The sequence below is a fragment of the Capricornis sumatraensis genome, chromosome X (genome assembly GCF_032405125.1).
Source record: "Capricornis sumatraensis isolate serow.1 chromosome X, serow.2, whole genome shotgun sequence".
Classification (NCBI taxonomy): domain Eukaryota; kingdom Metazoa; phylum Chordata; class Mammalia; order Artiodactyla; family Bovidae; genus Capricornis; species Capricornis sumatraensis.
In genome coordinates this window covers 39,792,386-39,812,424 of record NC_091092.1, presented here as the reverse complement: position 1 = coordinate 39,812,424, position 20,039 = coordinate 39,792,386, and the positions used below count along the sequence as shown (strand labels likewise).

Sequence of the window (20,039 nt, the reverse complement as noted above, 5' to 3'; positions counted from 1 at the left end):
TTTATCAACCTGAATTTTAAAAGAAAATTCAAACTACCATTTGGAATCCAGTTGTGCATCACGCACAGCACGTGGATTTAGTGCTAAAGCATTACGTGGAAACAAACAATTATAATTGTTTTAATTATCCGAGTAGCTAGTAATTTCGACAGGACTTGGAAGCACTATCTTGAGAATGCTATTATTACACTGTCACTTTTGAACAGCCTTTCCAATATAGGCACAGTAATTTCAATGTCCCAGGAGTAGGGGCAAGATTGCTATTAGGGAGGTAATCTTGTTTTTATTTTTTTTCTCTTTCCTTTGTATGAAGAGTAATCCTGAGCAATGAGAGTCTCTTAGACACCATCCAGCAAAGAGTATGAATCAGATGCAACATGTCCAGGTCACTGCCAGGCCAACCTAAGGCCTCAGGCAGTGACACATCATTCCCTTAGAGCTTGAAAAGGGTGTCTGCTAGGTAGTATCATCTATCAGGGCCTACATGAGCTTTCTGATTTCAGAGTTTCCTTCTGAACATAGTTTAGTCAGTATCAACATGGCTGCAGGTAAAGAGGGTGGTATACAGGTATAACTGAATCATTTCACAGAACTGCAGGAATTAACGCAACATCGTAAATCAGCTACACTTCAATAGAAAAAAGAGAGTAGTGGTCAGGCAGCTGCTCAGGTTGGTTCTTCTAGGACCCCCCTAGGATAGCCACGTGGGCCGGAAATCTTTCTGAGCAGTTTATCTCAAGCAACTTTAAACCTTCCATCGATCACACAGGCAGTACTTTGAACTGCTTTATGTTTTCAGAAATAAAATAAAAACCAGTTGTAATTTGGTGTGAATTTCACACGTGCACACACAACTACAAGGCTTGTTCTCTCTGCTTACCACCATCAGGAAATCTTAAGTACCCATTTAAACTGTGCTTCCCTCCGGGGTTTATTGCTGAGTCCTCTGGGCTCTGGGGAAAGGGCCTCCGATGACTTCCTACTTATTCTTTGTTCTTTGATGTGTCTGACTGCACCTTGCTCTCCACCAGATGCTGAAAAACTAGACTGCCTGCAGAGAGGGCTCCATTTTAGAATGAACTGCAGCTACCTGGTAATTAGCCTCTCACCACTCTCAGCAGTTCTCTTTTTACCAGGAGTTCAACCCTCCAGGAAGGTTATAGCTTGGCCAATAATTTCTTCTGCCCTGCCCCGAAGGAGCTCTGTTTCCTAGTTCCCCAGGTGGTTTACACAGTGTAAGTCTGGGAAATCTGTTCAACTTCATTTTTAGAAAACTGGTTGTGTCTGACTGTATTGGTAGATGTATATGATATGGGTTTCATTTTTCTGTTGCTTGTTGCAATGTCAGAATATTTGCATTTTAAATGAACAATGAAACAGCCCTTTGAAAGGAGTAGTCCTGGGGTTTAACCCCTAAAGGGTTCTGAGGTCTCTGGATGTAGCCTGCAGATATAGGAAAGGAGAAGGAAGGACCCTTCCTTGGGAAGGGTCCAAACTCTGCAAAGGAGGTGCATGCCTGTTGTTCCTTATAAATAGAGAGCTGGATGGAGGTGAGGGAATGTAGACCAAGATGCAGAACACGATTTCTTTATATTGCTGAAATTAAATCAGGATCACTGAAAACAGATTTTGCCTGGGAGTTCACTAAATAGTACCAAAATCAAAAACATTGCCAAATTTACTATTCTGCTCAGCACAAGTCAGATCTTCTCACTGGACAACTCCAGTTGATTCTGAGCTCCAAAATGCCATTCAGGATTCAGAATGTGAAGAGTAAAAGGAGAGATGGAAATTAGCCATCAGGGTGGCTGGAAGGGACTAGTTCACTATTGTCTCCATAAAGACGCTGAGTGGCAATGTGCTTAGGCTTCTGGATGAACTGACTCTGGGCCAGCGCCAGGGTAGGGGGGTGATTGGGGTAAGTTGCCAATGGGATAACACATGGCAAAGCTCTCAGCTGCTCCATAAAAGACTGAAAGTAATTTCCAGGTAGGTGACTCTAAAAGGAATCCAGGAACACATCAGAGATGGGGTGTCAAAAAGATAATTTATATGTTTATGTCAGCAGAAAGCTCTTGATCTGACAAGCTGTGGTTTTCTTTCCAAAGGGTAGGAAGTGTCAAAGGAGAGGCTCAAGCGTGTCGTCATGGGTGAGGAATGTTCCCAGCATCCCCCCTCTCAAAGAGGTGGGTAAGGGAAGAATGCAGTAACAAGGGATGGTGGAAACGGAGTGAGGCAAGCGAAGCCCAGCTTATCATGTCAAGTTATGTAAAGTTATCATGTTGTAAGGATGCTTCGCACTGGCAGTTGAGCCTTCTCATGCCGTCCTTGCTGTACATGTGGTTGGTGAGCCAATTAGTAAACAAACAAATATGTAAACCCTGACTCCGCCTAAAGGCAAAAGGGGAGCCAGCAAAGAGAGCACCTAGATATGCAGGCCTCTCCCTCTCTGTGACCTTTCAACTTCAACTGCACTTGTTACCCTGGACACATGTCTCCCGTCTCGCCTCTTTCTCATCTCACAGTCACTGCCCTCGTCCACGCGACGATCTTCTCCATCTGAACTGATGCACTAGCCCTGCCTGGTTGGCTCGTCACTGGTTTTGCCCCCTTCTCCATCCACTCCTTCCACTTTTGTTCCTCCAAGCATAGTCCTCACACCTGCAGCACTGGTCTCCCCTGGGAGCTTGTGAGAAACGTAGTTTCTCAGGCCCCACCCCACACTGACTGACTCTGAATCTGCATTTTTAACAAGAGCTCCAGGTGATTCATATGCACTTTCCTGTTTGGGACGCTCTGCCCTAACTACTGCCAGGACGGTGTTTCCAAAACAGAACTCTGGCCCTATCAATCCCCTGCTGAAATTCATTCAGCTACTCCACCTGAGCCCTGCCTGCAGGTATACGGCTTCACCTGACCCAAGGAGCCCGTCTTGGTGAGGTTCCGCTCACTTCCCCAGTCCCTGTACCTTCCTTACTCTTTAGGAATGCCACACTGCTAACAGCCTCATTGTTCACAGCAGGTTTACTAATCTCTTCTGCCTCTGACAGCCTTCTCTCACCCTCCTCTTCACCTGGCTAACTCTAACTCTTGCTTCCTGTTTTGGATGAAGTGTCCCCTCTGTGAAGAATCCATTATGCTACCCCCTCACCCGCCGCTCTGGGTTAGCTACCTTCTAGGTGTGATGTCACATTACCCCTTGCACACATCCTTGATGAGCCCCAATCACAGTGATCACCTGCGGATGCGCCTGCCTTGCCTGCCAGCCTATGTATTCCTCGGTGGCAATGCCTGAGTCTTGTTCACCTCAGTATCCCTGGAGTCCAGGAAAGTACCTGGCACAGAACAGGCACTCAATAAGGTGTGTTGAACTGAAAGAGTAGTAGAAAAGGGTCACAAAAGAGTAAAGGCATAGGGAGCAGGAAAAGGGCGAATGCATCAAAAGTAAGCCTGGAGTCTCTGCTGGGGGAAATTACAACAGGAAAACAAAAGGAGCAAAAACAGACAATAAAGAATGGAGAGAAACAAGCTCAAGGAGAGGTAAGGGGTTGACTTTTAAAGAGTTTAGTAGTGAAAAGGTTAAGACTGGTGAGGCAGTTCTCTCCATCCCTGGCTTTTTGTGAGGTTGTTATGGTTGAGCTGTACCTATTAAAATGTGGAATCAGGGTGAAAATGACTGAAAGGCAACTCATTCACTTGCTACTGGAGGAATGATCATCAGACATGGGTGTCTTTGTGGGTAAACTAATAGTCATGTCTGTGATTCTTAATATTCCTGATCTTGAATATTCAAATAAATGCTGCCCTCATCAAAACAGACCCAAAGCTGTCCAAATGCAAATAGCTAGGTGACCATCCCTCAGAATTTGCCCAGGACAGTGTTTGTCCAGTCCTGGTTTACACCTGATGTGACAATATAATAATTACTAGTGCCCCATCAACCCTCAAAAGTGTCCCAATTTGGATGATAAATTACATAGTCAACCTGTAAACAGTCAACATTTCTTGAGCTCTTCCTTTGGACCAGATATTGTATAAGGTATTTGACATGAATAGTTTCATCATTAATAGATGCTTGTTATGATCCTTCTTTAACATGAAGATGCAATATATAGGCCAGAAAATTCACCCTGTAAAATTCAGTGGTTTTTAATATATTCACTGTGTTGTACAACCATCACAACTATCTAATTCCAGAATATTATCATCCTTCCCAAGAGAAAACCCCAAACTAATTAGTAAGTCACTCCCTGTTCCCCTCTCCCCAATCCTTGGCAACTACCAATCTGTCTCTATGGATCTGCCTATTCTAGACATTTCATAGAAATAGAATCATATAATATGTGGCCCTTTTGTGTTTGATTTCTGGCAGTACTGTTTCGCAGCTGAGGAAGTGAAGGCTGAGAGAGATTAAAGAGTCTGCCCAAGGTCACCCCTTTAACAAGAAGAGGGTCAGACCTAGATCCACGTGTGTCTGGCTTCAGGGGCCACATTCTTGTGCTGCCCACCATGGTGTGCTGCCTCCTCCTATATGCAGGTTTTCAGGACATTTTTGGAACTACTTTTTGGCCTTCTTTCCAAAATGACTCACAGATCTTCGTAAGCTGAGAGTGGATTTAATGTTTGGAAAGAGTACAAAGTTTGGAAAAAGTACAAGTATGGTGATGAAAGTGGGTTATCAAGTTGGGTCATTGTTATGGACTGAAATATGTCCCCTCCACCAGATTCATATCAGTTCAGTTCAGTGCAGGGCTTCCCTGGTAGCTCAGATGGTAAAGTATCTGCCTGCAGTGTGGGAGACCCAAGTTTGATCCTTGGATTGGGAAGATCTCTTGGAGAAGAAAATGTCAGCCCACTCCAGTATTCTTGCCTGGAGAATTCCATGGACTGACCATGGGACTGCAAAGAGTCGGACACGACTGAGCAACTAACACTTTCACTTTCAGTTCAGTTCAGTCGCTCAGTTGTGTCCGACTCTTTGCAATCCCATGGACTGCAGCATGCCAGGCTTCCCTGTCCATCACCAACTCCCAGCGCTTGCTCAAACACATGACCATCAAGTTGGTAATGCCATCCAACTATCTCATCCTCTGTTGTCCCTTTCTCCTCCTGCCGTCCATTTTTCCCAGCATCAGGGTCTTTTCTAGTGAGTCAGTTCTTCGCATCAGGTGGCCAAAGTATTGAAGCTTTAGCTTCAGCATCAGTCCTTCCAATGAACATTCAGGACTGATTTCCTTTAAGATTGACTGGTTTGACCTCCTTGTAGTCCAAGGAGTCTTCTCAACTCAAGAGTCTTCTCCAACACCACGGTTCAAAAGTATCAGTTCTTCAGTGCTCAACTTTCTTTATGGTCCAACTCTCACATCCATACATGACTGCTGGAAAAACCATAGCTTTGACTAGATGGATCTTTGGCAATGTCTTTGCTTTTTAGTATGCTGTCTAGGTTTGTCATAGCTTTTCTTCCAAAGAGCAAGCATCTTTTAATTGCATGGCTGCAGTCACTGTCTGCAGTGATTTTGGAGCCCAAGAAAATAAAGTCTGGCACTGTTTCCATTGTTTCCCCATCTATTTCCCATGAAGTGATGGGACTGGGTGATATGATCTTTGTTTTTTGAATGTTGAGTTTTAAGCCAGCTTTTTCACTCTCCTCTTTCACTTTCATCAGGAGGCTGTTTAGTTCCTCTTCACTTTCTGCCATAAGGGTGGTGTCATCTGCGTATTTGAGGTTATTGATATTTCTCCCGGCAATCTTGATTCACATGTTGAACGGCTAACCCTGATCCCCACGTGACTCAGGTGACTGTATTTTGAGATGGAGCTTTTAGGAAGTAATTAAGGTTAAATGAAGTCATAAGGGTGGGGTCCTAATATAAGACTGATGGCTTTATAGAAAGAGGAAGAGACAGGTCTCTCTCTGTCTCTGTCCCTGTCTCTGTCAAGTGAGGACACAGAGAGAAGGTAACCATCTGCAAATCAGAAAAGAGGTCTCACCACAACCTGAGCATGCTGGCACCCTGATCTCAGACTTCCAGCCTCTAGAACTGTGAGAAATAAATCCCCATTGTCTAAGCCTCCCAGACTGTGCTGTTTTGTTATAGCCGCTGGAACTAGTACGGTCATATTTTGGGATTAAAAAATGAGGCATAACCATAAAGCCAGAAGAGTGAGTGATTATTCTCTGTGACTTCAAGAACAATTTCCTGAGAGGAGCGTGAGAAGTATTTTGAATGTGGGAATCAGCATTGGAAACAGGAGAAGCATCTATAAAACTCTTTGTATGGCATTGTGTATAATGTGTATTGTATTTCTCTGGAAAATGTAACAAGTATAAGGAAAAATTAAAATCTCCTATTATGCTATTGTTAATAATACGCTATATTTTGTTCCAGTTTATCCTTCTCTGAAGCCTTAATTGTATAGCCTATATTTTTTTGAAGTAAACAATCAATATGTGGGTACATTAGGTAGAATCTGTTATCTAATGTGGTTGTTGGTCAGTTAACTGATAAAATATGCCAAAGCAGGAATCACAATAAGTATGTATATTTGCACACAAACACCTTAAACTTTTTAGTTTGACATAAAACATATATATTTATATTCATATGTGGAGTTTTTGATGCAAGGTCAAGGGTTTTTGAGTAAGGGGTTCTGATTGGTGTTTACATTTTTCTTCTCTGACACCCACTCATAATGCATCATCTATGATTGTCAGTATTTGTTCATTTAACATAGAAAAATTTGAGTACAGAATCCTTCCAGATTTTTATCCCCCAATATTTTACTGCTGTCATACCCCAAACTAATGTGATAGCATATTTGGGGGGATTCCCCCCTTACTGATTTTTTTTTGCAAAGTGATCAGCTTAGTTTTCATAGAAACCCCTTTTGTTATTGTGATCCTAATTCTTGTGATATACAAACAATTTAATTAAATTGTGTAATTATAATATAAGTAGAATTGTCAAAAATATATTCAAGAAAATAATTATTAGTAAGCCTGAGACTCAGTCAATGGATATAGATGTGCAAAGTCATATCAGAGTAGCCTACTAGCCATGATCTTTCATCATGACATAAGAATCTGTCAATGTTTTAAAGAGGGAACAGAAAGCATCTTCTGTGCATTGTTGAGTTAAAGTTGATTAAGATAGTTTCTTCAATCCTAAAGCACGGCAGTGCCAAAGAATGTTCAAACTACCCAACATTTGTGCTCATTTCACATGCTAGTAAGGTTATGGTCAAAATCCTTCAAGCTAGGCTTCAACAGTATGTGAACTGAGAACTTCCAAATGTACAAGCTGGGTTTAGAAAAGGCAGAGGAACCAGAGATCAAATTGCCAACATTTGTTGGATCATAGAGAAAAGAAGGGAATTCCAGAAAAATAACTGCTTCATTAACTATGCTAAAGCCTTTGACTGTGTGGATCACAACAAACTGTGGAAAATTCTTAAAGAGAGGGAAATACCAGACCTCCTTACCTGTCTCCTGAGAAATCTGTATGCAGGTCGGGAAGCAAAAGCTAGAGCCTTACATGGAACAAAGGACTGGTTCAAAATTGGGAAAGGAGTACGACAAGGTTCTATATTGTCACCCTGCTTATTTAACATATCTACAGAGTACATCATACGAAATGCCGGGGTGGATGAATTAAAAGCTGGAATCAAGATTGCTGGGAGAAATATCAACAACCTCAGATATGCAGAGGTTGATAACACTCTAATAGCAGAAAGTGAAGAGAAACTAAAGAGCCTCTTGTAGAAGGTGAAAGGGAGTAAAAAAGCTGGCTTAAAACTCAGCATTCAAAAAACTAAGATCATGGCATCCAGTGCCATCACTTCATGGCAAATAAAAGGGGAAAAAGTGGGAGCAGTGACAGATTTTATTTTTTGGACTCCAAAATCGCTGCAGACAGTGACTGCAGCCATGAAATTAAAAGACATTTGCTTCTTGCAAGGAAAGCTATGACCAACATAGATAGCATATTAAAAAGAAAATACATCACTTTGCTGACAAAAGTCCATATAGTCAAAACTATGGTTTTCCCAGTAGTCATGTATGGATGTGAGAGTTGGACCATAAAGAAGGCTGAGCACCGAAGAATTAAGGCTTTCCAGTTGTGGTGCTGGAGAAGACTATTGAGAGTCCCTTGGACAGCAAGGAGATCAAACCTAAAGGAAATCAACTCTGAATATTCATTGGAAGGACTGATGCTGAAGCTGAAATTCCAATACTTTGGCCATCTGATGCGAAGAGCCAACTCATTGGAAAAGAACTTGATGCTGGGAAAGATGGAGAGCAGGAAGAGAAAGGGACAACAGAAGTATTTAAGATGGTTGAATGGCATCATTGACTCAATGGACATGAGTCTGAGCAAACTCCAGGAGATAGTGAAGGACAGGGAAGCCTGGTGTGCTGCAGTCCAGGGGGTTGCAGAGTCAGACACAACTTAAAGATGGAACAGCCACAAGAGAGTTTCTACTGTCCCTGCTTACTTAAGAAAAATCTAAATATGTACAGACTAAAAAGGTAAAGTTCCCTTTAATTTAATCCCCTCTCCAGAAATAATGCTGTTAACAGTTTGGTGTGTATTCTTCCAGACTCTTCTATCTATCTATCTATGTACATTACTTACTGCTTGCTATGTGCCAGGCACTATCCTAAGCCCTTGATGTGAATTATCTTGATTAATCCACACAACAATTCTATAAAATAATACTATTATTATCTCCATTTACAGATGAGTAAACCGAGGCTCAGGAAGGTTCAGTAATTTGCCCTAGGTCACATAGTGACTAATTTGTTCTTCCTCTTGAAAGGACTGTTGTGCTAATGGACACGAATCAAGTTAAATGTTTGGATCTATTCATCTATTTATTCAGTAAGTGTTTATTTAATGTCCGCTCTTTGCCAGTCACTGTATAGAATGCCAGCTACTCAGACACACGCCTGAATAAGGGAGATCAATCTGCGAGCTAAATGATTTGCCCCAATTCAAAAACTTAGTCAATAGGTAGAGCAGGATTACAGTCCAGACTTGTTTAACCACCTGTTCTTTGCCCTATGTGCAAAGAAGCTTTGGTAGACTGTTTTTTTTTGGAGAGAGACAAGATCGCTTGAATAAGTATCGTTTGCATGAGAAAATGAGTTTGGATCTCCAAGAAATCAGTGTCCAATGCTTACGGCCAAGTTTGTAGACTGGAGATTATAAATACATGTTTTGAAAAGTTTTAAATTATATTATATGTGTGTGTGTGTGTATGATTTTTCTTAAGGCAAATACTGCTCGACTGTAATCCAAGGGAGATGAAAGTAAGGCAGCGTTCAAAATTGGAGTTTCTATTTCTTGAGTGAGAGGGCCGGTGATAAAGTATTTAGATCCTAAGGAGCTTGATTAGAATGTTGAAAAGTGTCAGCTTAAACAAGAGCAAGCAATGGAAAAGAGAATCAGAAGTCCAGAAAAAATAGGAAAGTTGTAAACAGAGATATTATGAGAAAATAATAAAGATTGAAGAATTGGTTGAAAAAAAGTAAAGGCTGCATGTTAAGACAGAACCAAGACCTTACCTATTGTGCAACACATTCCACTAGGCTGGCCAATTTCAATGTACACTATGGAGGGTTGAAGGGAAATGCCTCTCCCAGAGATGGGGGTGGAGAACTTGAGCCACGTGAGCCCCTGACCTCTGAGTGCACAAATGCCAAAGGCTTTTAGAGCCAGTTGGCAAGATATACAGGGGTGGACAAATCAGGGGCTTATTCTTGTAAACGTGGTATGGAATCTTACAGAAGCGAGCAAAAAGGCAGCCTGGATTGGAAACCTTACAGGAACGGCTATATATTCTTTGTGACTGCAGAAATATTTAACTATACAAACACATGGAATGTGGCAGCATTGATGCGGAGGATTAAGCACCCCAATGGAAAAAGAAAAAAGAAAAAAAATGAGAAGGAAAAAGGAAAGTCTTGAGTTTCTTAAATTGTTTGCAAAGAAACTGGAGTCTATGATGGAATTTGGTGCCCATGACTGAAATGTTTCTTTGGTGTTGGAAAAAGTCTTGCTGTCATCTCTCTCTCTCTTTAGAATTTTTTTTAATTCATAATAAAAATCCTGTGGCAGCTCCTTGTCTGGAGGACTTTAAAAATAGGAGCGAGTTCATCTGTCTGGAATGGTCTGTGTCAGCACTTGCCCTAGGCAAGGTTGCCACAGAGAGAAAAACACCCCCTCCCTCCCCACTCCCAGACACCCCTCCCCACTGCCCCCCAGTGCCTTTTAAGCCCCCAAACTACCTCCCCTCTGTGGGCTGGCCCCCTTTTCCCAGACCACAGCTCCAATGAGACCTCCCACATAAAACCAAACCCCCTTGTTTCAGCTCTCTCTCCAGGTGCTAAGGAGGCAACAACTATCACCCTTTGCGGCCTATTTGCATTTAAAACCAGGACCCTGGTTAACCCTCATGAATCTCAAGTTGGTGGAGATTTGGACCATGTAACCAAGCAGAGAGAGGTCCAAGCAAGAGGGGAGTGTTTTGAGTCCTTGGGGGAAGCGGGTGGGGGATGTTGCCTTCCTGGAAGCTATTAAATCCCAGATGTGAGTTCTGTTCAGTGTGAGACTGCCTTGAGGGAGAGTGTTGGGCGGGGGTGGGGGGTGGGGGGGTGTCTGGACTCTCTGACCTCTCAAGGTTGGCATTAATTCTATGGGTCGGTGATTTCCAGCTATATTCCCTGAGCGCGGCTTCCTTCGCAGCACCTCGTGACTTGGCTTTAACTAGGGGTTTTCAACAGCGTGTCTTTGTGCCTATCAGCCAGGGCCCAATTTTCCCATCACTGTCCTCCCCGCCACTGCAACCCTCAGCTTCAGCCCCATTCTGCTCAGATTTGCAGCTCTACACAGCTCCTGTTCTCAGAGAAGCCTGAGAAAGGGACTGTTTCGTGCTCACAGTGTGAAGGGACTTTATGAAGAAAGAAATAATACGTGTGGCTTTGCAGGAAACGAGTATGTTAGACGCAGATTTGGTGGAAAAAGCTGCAAAATGAAATCTCCTGGCGGAGCTCGGAGGAGGAAGTTGGTCAATTTCATGTTGGAATAACCCACATTCAAGAGCCCCTAGTATGTGCCAGGCTCTGAGTTAGATCCGGTGAGTAACAAGAAAATTAAAGCAAGGCCCCTGGTATGAAGGAATTCAGTCTAACAGGGAAGATAGACATCCCATGTGAGAAAGGTCATGTTTGAGGTAAGCAAGAGTGTCTGGGAGCATGGAGCGTGCCCTTGGCTCCACCTGCTCCTGTAGGGATCAGAGAATGCTCTCCTGGGGAGATGGCACCTGAGCTGAGTAGGAGGAAGCCACAGCCAAGAAAGGTGGGAAGGGCGTTCTGTGTAGAAGGAATGACAGGAGCAGAGGCACGGAGGCATGAAGCTACTTGACCTGTGTGGGGAGCCAGGAGCAGGCTGCGATTAGTAGAAAGTGGCGGGCCGGGGGAAGGGCAAGAGATGAAGCTGGAGGGGCAGGTGGGGCCGCCAGAGAGGGAGGAGGGCCCAGCCTGCCTGCTAGGGAGTACAGACTTCATCCTGAAGGGAGTCACTGAAGGATTTTAAACAGGTGAGAATTGCATCTTGATTAAACTATCTGTCAATTTGGGGAAAATCCTTCAAATTGCCTGTGGAATGAACTGATGAAAGAATTCCATTGAAAGGGTAGATTTGTAGATCCAGCCTAAGTAGTTAAGGGTGAGGCTGTCTTTTGCAGGAGAGTTTCTCATTCATCTGAGGCTTTTAAAAAGGTACCTCTAAAACAATCTACAGATAGATGCCTGTATATGTATGTAAGATTTAACCTCATTTGGGAGGGTACCAGAAAACTGTGCTTAAAGGAAGCTGTTTGACTAAAGTCTAGGTGCTTCTCCCCTTCCCCACCCAACATGCCCCACCCCCGCACTGCAATAACAGTATTAGCCTAGAATGGAAAACTGCTATGATCTCTTTGTTTTGTTTAGCAAAAGTCATCCGGGAAGGCGCTGTTTAACTTGAGCTGCAGCCATCTAAATCTTGCTGAAAAGGAGTATTTTGGATTAGAATTCTGTAGCCATTCTGGAAATAATGTAAGTTGCTTTCATTATAGGGTTCTTTGTGTCTAGAATTGCTTATAAATGTAGCTTGCAGCTAGGTATGTAGGGCTCAAACCCCAGATTGCAAAATGAAAAACCATTGAAACCCTTGCAAAATGACAGGATTTAATCACTATTTCCCTTCCTTGGCTATTAAAAGTCACTTCAGTTTGCCAAACACAAACTCTTTCACCCGCTGCTCCTCTTTTGTGTCTTCCCTGTGTGAAGAGCTCTCTGTGCTTGATTCTGATTTTCCAGAGGCTGGAACTCAGCCTCCAGAATGAAGACTGCTAACCTCACCAATGAGTGTATAGGGCACTCTCCTTGGCCCTCTCTCATGTCTCACCGCTCCCAATGTTCTCTCTGCTGTGTCCTGCCTTCGCGGATCTCTTATCTGGCCCCTTCCCAGAAAGGCTCATTATGACTACTAAGCTGGCATTTGGAGGCTGTAGCATTCAAATATGGAGCCAAACGCCTTCATTAGTCTTTGCGGCCACTAATAAGCCTGGCATATGACACCTCCATCACCCCTCTGTGGCAGGGGAGCAGTGATTCAAATGTCAACAGCAAAGGGTTTGTAGATCAACAGTCTGCAGTGTCATTGGGAAAATACAAGGGGGCAGACTGAGTGTGGGGCAGGCACAGCATCTCTTTGACGTTGCTGTTCCTTACTATCTTTAGAAGTCTGAAGAGTCTTGATTTTTGTTTGCTTCATGTTGACTTTAATATGTTATTTTTTAAAAAAAGGTGTACTCAATGCCATGCTCTACCAATTCTTTCATTAATGTTATTACAGGTCTGGTTGGAACTGCTGAAGCCCATTACAAAGCAGGTAAAAAGTAAGTATGGAAAATCACTTAAGGAATAGAATTCCTAGTTATAACTTGAAAATATTTCAACAATACCACACTATTCTACACCTTAATATAAGCCGAGAAAAGGGCTTTGATGTATTATTTTAATCCTTCATCATCCAGTAAATTTACCAATTTTGAAAAATCATTTTAACTTTGCCTGAGATGAAGAAAATCAGGCTGCTAGGTTTTTGAGTAAATTTAGAGAACTCTGTGGATTGGCCGTAGGACTACATCTCTGACTCTAGCCCTGCAAATCTTTGAGCATCCCTGATGTCAATCAGCCATGCCATTCACGGTCTTCCAGAAGGTGTTTTAGTTTCATTCTGTCACAGACATTGTCCATTCATGACCCAGGGATCGAACCCAGGTCTCCCGCATTGGAGGCAGACGCTTTAACCTCTGAGCCACCAGGGAAGCCCACATTTGAGTGCCTACTTTGTATGAAATAATCCCCCTACCCCATATGTTACAATCTAGTGTGGTGGTTCTCAAATTTCACTGTGTATTAGGATCACTGTGAGGTGGGGCAGGCAGGGTCTTATTAAAATGTAGATTCCTGGGCCTCACCCCTGCGTTGGGGGCCAGCAATCTGCATTTTTAACAACCTCCATAGGTGTTTCTGCTTGCAGGTTCATTTCAGTCCACACTTTGAGGAAAGCTGTCTTTGTGTGTCTTCCCCTGCCTGCTCTCTGCATGTTGGTGCTTCCCACTGTACGATGTGGGTCTTCCCAGGTGGTGCTAGTAGTAAAGAACACGCCTGCCAATGCAGGGGATGTAAGAGACGTGGGTTCAATCCCTGAGTCAGGAAGATCCCCTGGAGAAGGGAGTGGCAACCCACTCCAGCACTTTTGCTTTGACAATTCCATGAAGAGAGGAGCATGGTGGGCTATATAGTCCATGGGGTCGCAAAGAATCAGACATGACTGAAGTGACTTAGCATGCACTGTATGATGATAACCTGTCACATGATTCCAACAGCTTCCCAACTGACTCCCCCACCTCACCCCCACAGTCCATCTTGTGCACTGCTCCCAAAGGAACTATTGCAAATAGAAACCTTACCGCATCACTCTCCTGCTTAAAATGTTTCCATGACTCCCTATGGCCCTTGGAATAAAGTCCAAACCCTTTTGCATGATCCACAAAGCACTGAATTCTGACCGGCTTTTCAGCCTTTACCTCTGCCTCTGACCACTTCATGCTCCTACCTCTCCTGACTTTCACAAAACTAGCCTCAGGTGTAGGCTTCCCAGATAAAATAGAAGATGCCCAACTAAATTACAATTTCAGATCAACGAAGACTAATCTTGGTGTAAGTATGTCCCATGCAATCATTGTGTATCTGAAATTCAAATTTAACTGAGAATCCTGTCTTTTTATCTGCTAAATCTGGTGGCCCTACTGAGGTGTCAGCTCCTCCAGGAAGCCTTCCTTGACTTCCTCCAAACTCTTTTCTCCCTCTTGGGCTTATAAAGTGTTATAAAGCACCACTTTGTGCTGCTGTATTTGTCAGTCTAGAAGTCCGCCTCTTCTACCAGCCTTTGAATGCTTAATTGTATTTTTATTTCCAGGACCTGCTAGTACAATGCTTAGCATACAACAGACACTCAACAGATATTTACTGAATGAATGGTGTTAATGCTGCATGTGTACACTTGCTTTTGATGCAAAAAATTTCTTATTTTCAAATGCAAGTAGGAGTGAAGGCAAGCAGATACGGATTTTTAAAGTAATTAATTTTGCAGTAGGTCCTTGGTGCTTATCTGTTACGTATAGCAGCATGTACTTGTCAATCCCAATTCCCCAAGATGTTTTCTTAATGTAGATTTTATGATACACAGAGGTCTCAGTCCCTACTGCTAGTTCCCTTTAAGAATCTTTGAGCCAGCTGAAATTCACCTGCCTCTACAGTGGGGCCCTTCTCTCAGCCAGGAATGCAGAATCCCATGTAGCAAGTGGTATATTTTTCTAAATGCAACACTTCTTTTTTTTTTTAATTTAAATTTATTTATTTTAATTGGAGGCTAATTACTTTACAATATTGTATTGGTTTTGCCATACATCAACATGAATCTGCAACGGGTGTACACGTGTTCCCCATCCTGAACCCCCCTTCCCACCTCCCTCCCCATACCATCCCTCTGGGTCATCCCAGTGCACCAGCCCCAAGCATCCAGTGTCATGCATCAAACCTGGACTGGCGATTAGTTTCTTATATGATATTATACATGTTTCAATGCCATTCTCCCAAATCATCCCACCCTCTCCCTCTCCCACAGAGTACAAAAGATTGTTCTATACATCTGTGTCTCTTTTGCTGTCTTGCATACAGGGTTATCATTACCATCTTTCTAAATTCCATATATATGCATTAGTATGCTGTATTGGTGTTTTTCTTTCTGGCTTACTTCACTCTGTATAATAGGCTCCAGTTTCATCCACCTCATTAGAACTGATTCAAATGTGTTCTTTTTCATGGTTGAGTAATACTCCATTGTGTATATGTACCACAGCTTTCTTATCCATTCATCTGCTGATGGACATCTAGGTTGCTTCCATGTCCTGGCTATTATAAACAGTGCTGCGATGAACGTTGAGGTACACGTGTCTCTTTCAATTCCTCGGTGTGTATGCCCAGCAGTGGGATTGCTGGGTCATAAGGCAGTTCTATTTCCAGTTTTTTAAGGAATCTCCACATTGTTCTCCAAAGTGGCTGTACTAGTTTGCATTCCCACCAACAGTGTAGGAGGGTTCCCTTTTCTCCACACCCTCTCCAGCTAAATGCAACACTTCTTAAGAGAGGACATAGTAGGCCCCAAACGGGGCACGTTTTTACAAAAAGAAACTCAGAGAAAGAGGGGGTTTAGGAAGAGGGGCACGAGGACTTTCCCAATGCTGTCCACATAGAGGCACCGTCCAGAAATAGCAGCATTTCACAAATGTGAAAACTTGAAATTTCAATGAAAAGTCCGTGGAAAGAAGTGATGAAGAGAGGAGGGGCGGGGAGAGGGGAGTGTCTGTGTGTGTGTGTGAGTGTGTGTTTCTGAAGACATGTAACTGTTGAAATAAAACTTATGGAGATATTGTGTTTTAAGATCCTAAGGAAGTTGTTTTCAAATTTATGGTGAAATTTTTCCCAGTGGACCCTGGACATCTGCGAGAAGAGCTTACAAGGTATAGTACTTGTATGATGCATGATGTTATTTAATCATTATCCTTTTATCAGGGACCAGGCTTCTAGCCTTCTTTGGAAGGCTTGGATCACAGTCTCTTTCTGGGAGATGGTGAGGAGTTGGTGAGCAGGAGGGCCTGGCTGGTCCCCAAAGTGTTAATCTTTTAAAGGTTAGGGACTTGAGGGAGAAGGAGGGGTGGTGTTCTAAAAGTGGTAACCAGCCTGGGTGCCCACTTGGGGGATATGCCATTAAGTGCTACAACAGTAAGAGTGTTTGCCTTCATTGCGTCTGTGTTCCAATCAGAGGGCAGCTTGACAGCACAAGTATGATGCCAGCTAAGTTCCCTGCATATTGAAAATGGGTGTGCGTGTGTGTGTGTGTGTGTGTGTGTGTGTGTGTATCCCATAGGTAGGAAGTGATAATGACTCACAAAACCTTTCTAAAGTAGAAAAGTAAAAATATAAAAATAAATTGTAATAAATTATTTATTTTGTACAATTTAATTATAAATGATTGACATTCAAGTATAATATTAATAATTGCTATTATTAATTTTATACAAGTAAAATATTTGTATACTTGTAAAAATTTAAAAGGTATAAAGTATGAAATGTTAAGTGAGTTGAGTTGAAGTAGCTCAGTCGTGTCCGACTCTTTGTGACCCCATGGACTGTAGCCTACCAGGCTCCTCAGTCCATGGGATTTTCCACGCAAGAGTACTGGAGTGGGTTGCCATTTCCTTCTCCAGGGGATCTTCCTGACCCAGGGATCGAACCCGGGTCTCCTGCATTGGAGGCAGACGCTTTACCATCTGAGCTACCAGGGAAGCCCCATGAAATGTTAAAGTATTTTTATATTTGTAAAAATGCCCTTTAAAATGACAATGTAAACTTACTTCTTCGAAAACACCTTGTCAACATAGAAAAAAAAATGAAAGTGTCACTTGCTAGGTTGTGTCCAGCTTTTTGTGACCCCATGGACTGTGGCTCTCCAGGCTCCTCTGTCTGTGGAATTCTCCAGGGAAAAATACTGGAATGGGTTGACATGTCCTTCTCCAAAGGACCGTCCTGACCCAGGGATCAAACCTGGGTCTCCTGCATTGCCGGCAGATTCTTTACCATCTGAGCCACCAGGGAAACACTCTCCTAAACCTTACTCTGCTTTCTACACTTTAGACTCCAGACTTTTACACATAAAAGGGATATAAGGAAACGGGTCCTGGGGACTAGAGTGACTTGACCAAGGTCATGGGATGTTAGAGGGTATTTCACCTGAAATATTCCCCAACATCATTCATGGCCAGTTTTTCTTTACCTCTCTTGTACAGGGAGCTTCTTTTCTGAGGGGTCTTTGTAGAAGTCAATCTTTTCACATATCAGTCTCTCTCTCTAAATCCTCTCCAAATTTGTGAGTTTTAGGCCCCTTTCCCACATAACTTGGTATCTCTATCAGTTTGCCTTTGCTCACCCATTTCAGTCCAGTCTCAAATTGTAACCAATTCTGATGGAGATAAACTTTTTCTTGGAAAAAAAAGAGAGTGAGAGAATCAATGTGATGATAAATGATTCATCAGCTGTTCAGAGGAAGGATTTGGTATTTGCAGCAGGCAGCTGCCTCCTTAACAGCAAGGAATGTGTCAAATGAGAAGTTTACTTTCTTGTTAGGAGTAAAATGAAATTCACTTCCCTTTTAGCAATTGAGGCTGATTATTCTCATTTACATCTATATTTGAAAGCAGGCAATGGCAAAGTTTAGACTTCCTTTATTTTTTCCCCATTGGTCCATTTGAGAATACTTCACTGTAGTTGACTTTACAAGGAAGCTTTGTTTGAGGCCAATACCTGAGTTTCTCAGAGTGGCATTCAAATATAACTTTTCTAATTGAATCATTTCTACTCCTTTAGGGGAGCATCACTTTTCACTTTCATAATGAACCCTTTTGTGAAGTGAATAACCATCTACTAATTTATCTGTTTTCTCCCAGTCTGTATTTTCATCTACCACCTGTAGTTAATTTTGATTCACCACATTGCCTTCAAGTCTTAACTGGTTTTAAAACATCTAGCTAGAATGTTATTTAGAAAATTATCAATCACATCTTATATAGGGAAATGCATGCAGTAGATACTCAATAAATGTTTTAATGTCTAAAATAAAATATTGGAAACAGTTTTGGACCAAGAAGGGACACAGTCAGCAGTAGAATCTTAATTATACACATCTTTTTGAAAGTAGATTGCCTTTGATAAGGGCTTGAAAGTATGGAACAAATGCTCTTTGCCTGTTCGGCAAAGCTCTGGATGCCAACATGCACTTTCTGGGTCCCTGATTATCAGTAGGGGGCTTCCCAGGTGGCGCTAGTGGTGAAGAGTGCCAGTGCATGAGATGCAAGAGCCACAGATTCAATCCCTGGGTCAGAAAGATCCCCTGGAGGAGGGCACGATAATCCACTCCAGTATTCTTGCTGGGAAATCCCATTGACAGAGGAGCTTGGCAGGCTACAGTCCATGGGGTCACAAAGAGTCAGACACGACTGAAGAGACTTAGCACGAATGATTAAAGCTGGGGAAAAGGGCAGTCTGGCTTCACTCCATTTGGGACACAATAATTCCATACCTGCTCTGTGCAAAGGGCTGGGCTGGGCCCTGGTGATACAGAGACGGGGGTCCACGTGAAGGGGCAGAAGCATGTCCTCAAGTTGATTTCTGAAACACCGTCTTTTGGGTAGGAGCCAGCCTAAACTGGATGGCAGACCTGAGATCTGCCCACAGTTTCACTCTTTCAGGGTGATAGGATTTTGCCAACATCACCTAACCTCTGTCTTTCCATAATTGGAACACGGGGTGATGATGCCAACTTTCTAAGTTGTTACCATAGTGAGGACGGGAGAGCATTTTGTGAACAGAGCAGCCCTGGCCTCCTGCACAGGCGTATTCTTGCTGAATCTCCCTTTCTCTCTGGCGGGGTATGTGGCTTTGCTACGTGGCAGAAACCACCAGAGGATGGCTGGCCAACTCCCTTGAGTTGGCGGGAGGACTTGGCCAGGGTGATTCCTAACGGCTGTAAGGCCTGCCAAAGCGCTGGCTCAGCCGAGTCGTGGTCTAGCTGCTGGTTAGGGGCTGAAGCGAAGCCTATGCCTTACTCACCACCCCCAACAGCATCTCCCTGACTGGGGGCACCGTGTCTTTCTTGAAACATCTTGGGTCTGGGCGAAGGGAAATGCTTCTGTCTTGTTCCTGTTTCTTTCTCAAGAGATGTCCCCCCACTTCTTTGCAGGTACCTTTTTACTCTTCAAATAAAGAAGGATTTGGCTCTGGGAAGGCTGCCATGCAGTGACAACTGTACAGCGTTGATGGTGTCCCACATCTTACAATGTAAGTAGCAAATGTCGGCTTTGGGGCCTATCAGTCAGCTAGAGAACCCAGCAAAGGAGCTGAGCACCCTCAGCGTCCCCACCATTGTGCTGGGACCTTTCTGTGGAGGAGACAAAGCAGGAATGAGATAGATGGAAATGACATGGTGCAGTAGAAAGGGGCTGGTCACTGTAGTCATTGAGATTTGGATGCAAATCCTATTTCTGCATTCTAACTGTTGTAGCCTGGAGTGAAGTACCCTTGTCTGTCTCTGCCTGAGTTCCCTAGTCTTTAAAATAGTGACAAGAATGCCTTCTCACAGAGTGCTTATGTAGATTAAAAGTAAATGCTGCTTTCCTTCTATCTCCGTTTAACCTTGCCCTCCCACTGCCCTCAGCTTGCTCACCAGGAGCTGGTCTGGACTAATCCAGGCAGGGACTTGCTAGGCAGGCCCCCTACTCCTTCTGCTTCCCCCAGGAGCCATTTGTGGTACGTGCTTTCTGTGGCACATTGTCACATTTAATGTGATTTCCGTGTTGCTCTTTAT

The 20,039-nt window shown here is 43.2% G+C and overlaps 1 protein-coding gene and 1 non-coding gene across 2 annotated transcripts in view; one reads left to right on the top strand and one right to left on the bottom strand.

The window, feature by feature from the left end:
• The window catches only part of FRMD7 (FERM domain containing 7), a 61,573-nt gene that overhangs the window by 22,446 nt on the left and 19,088 nt on the right, over positions 1–20,039 (top strand). Inside the window, exons 2-5 of the mRNA XM_068963121.1 lie at positions 11,999–12,103; positions 12,906–12,948; positions 16,062–16,140; positions 19,416–19,513. Coding sequence (XP_068819222.1) covers positions 11,999–12,103; positions 12,906–12,948; positions 16,062–16,140; positions 19,416–19,513 — 325 coding nt within the window. The remainder of the gene's footprint in view (positions 1–11,998; positions 12,104–12,905; positions 12,949–16,061; positions 16,141–19,415; positions 19,514–20,039) is intronic.
• On the bottom strand, positions 16,893–16,965 carry TRNAW-CCA (transfer RNA tryptophan (anticodon CCA)). The gene has a single exon. It is a non-coding gene; the product is annotated as a tRNA-Trp (tRNA).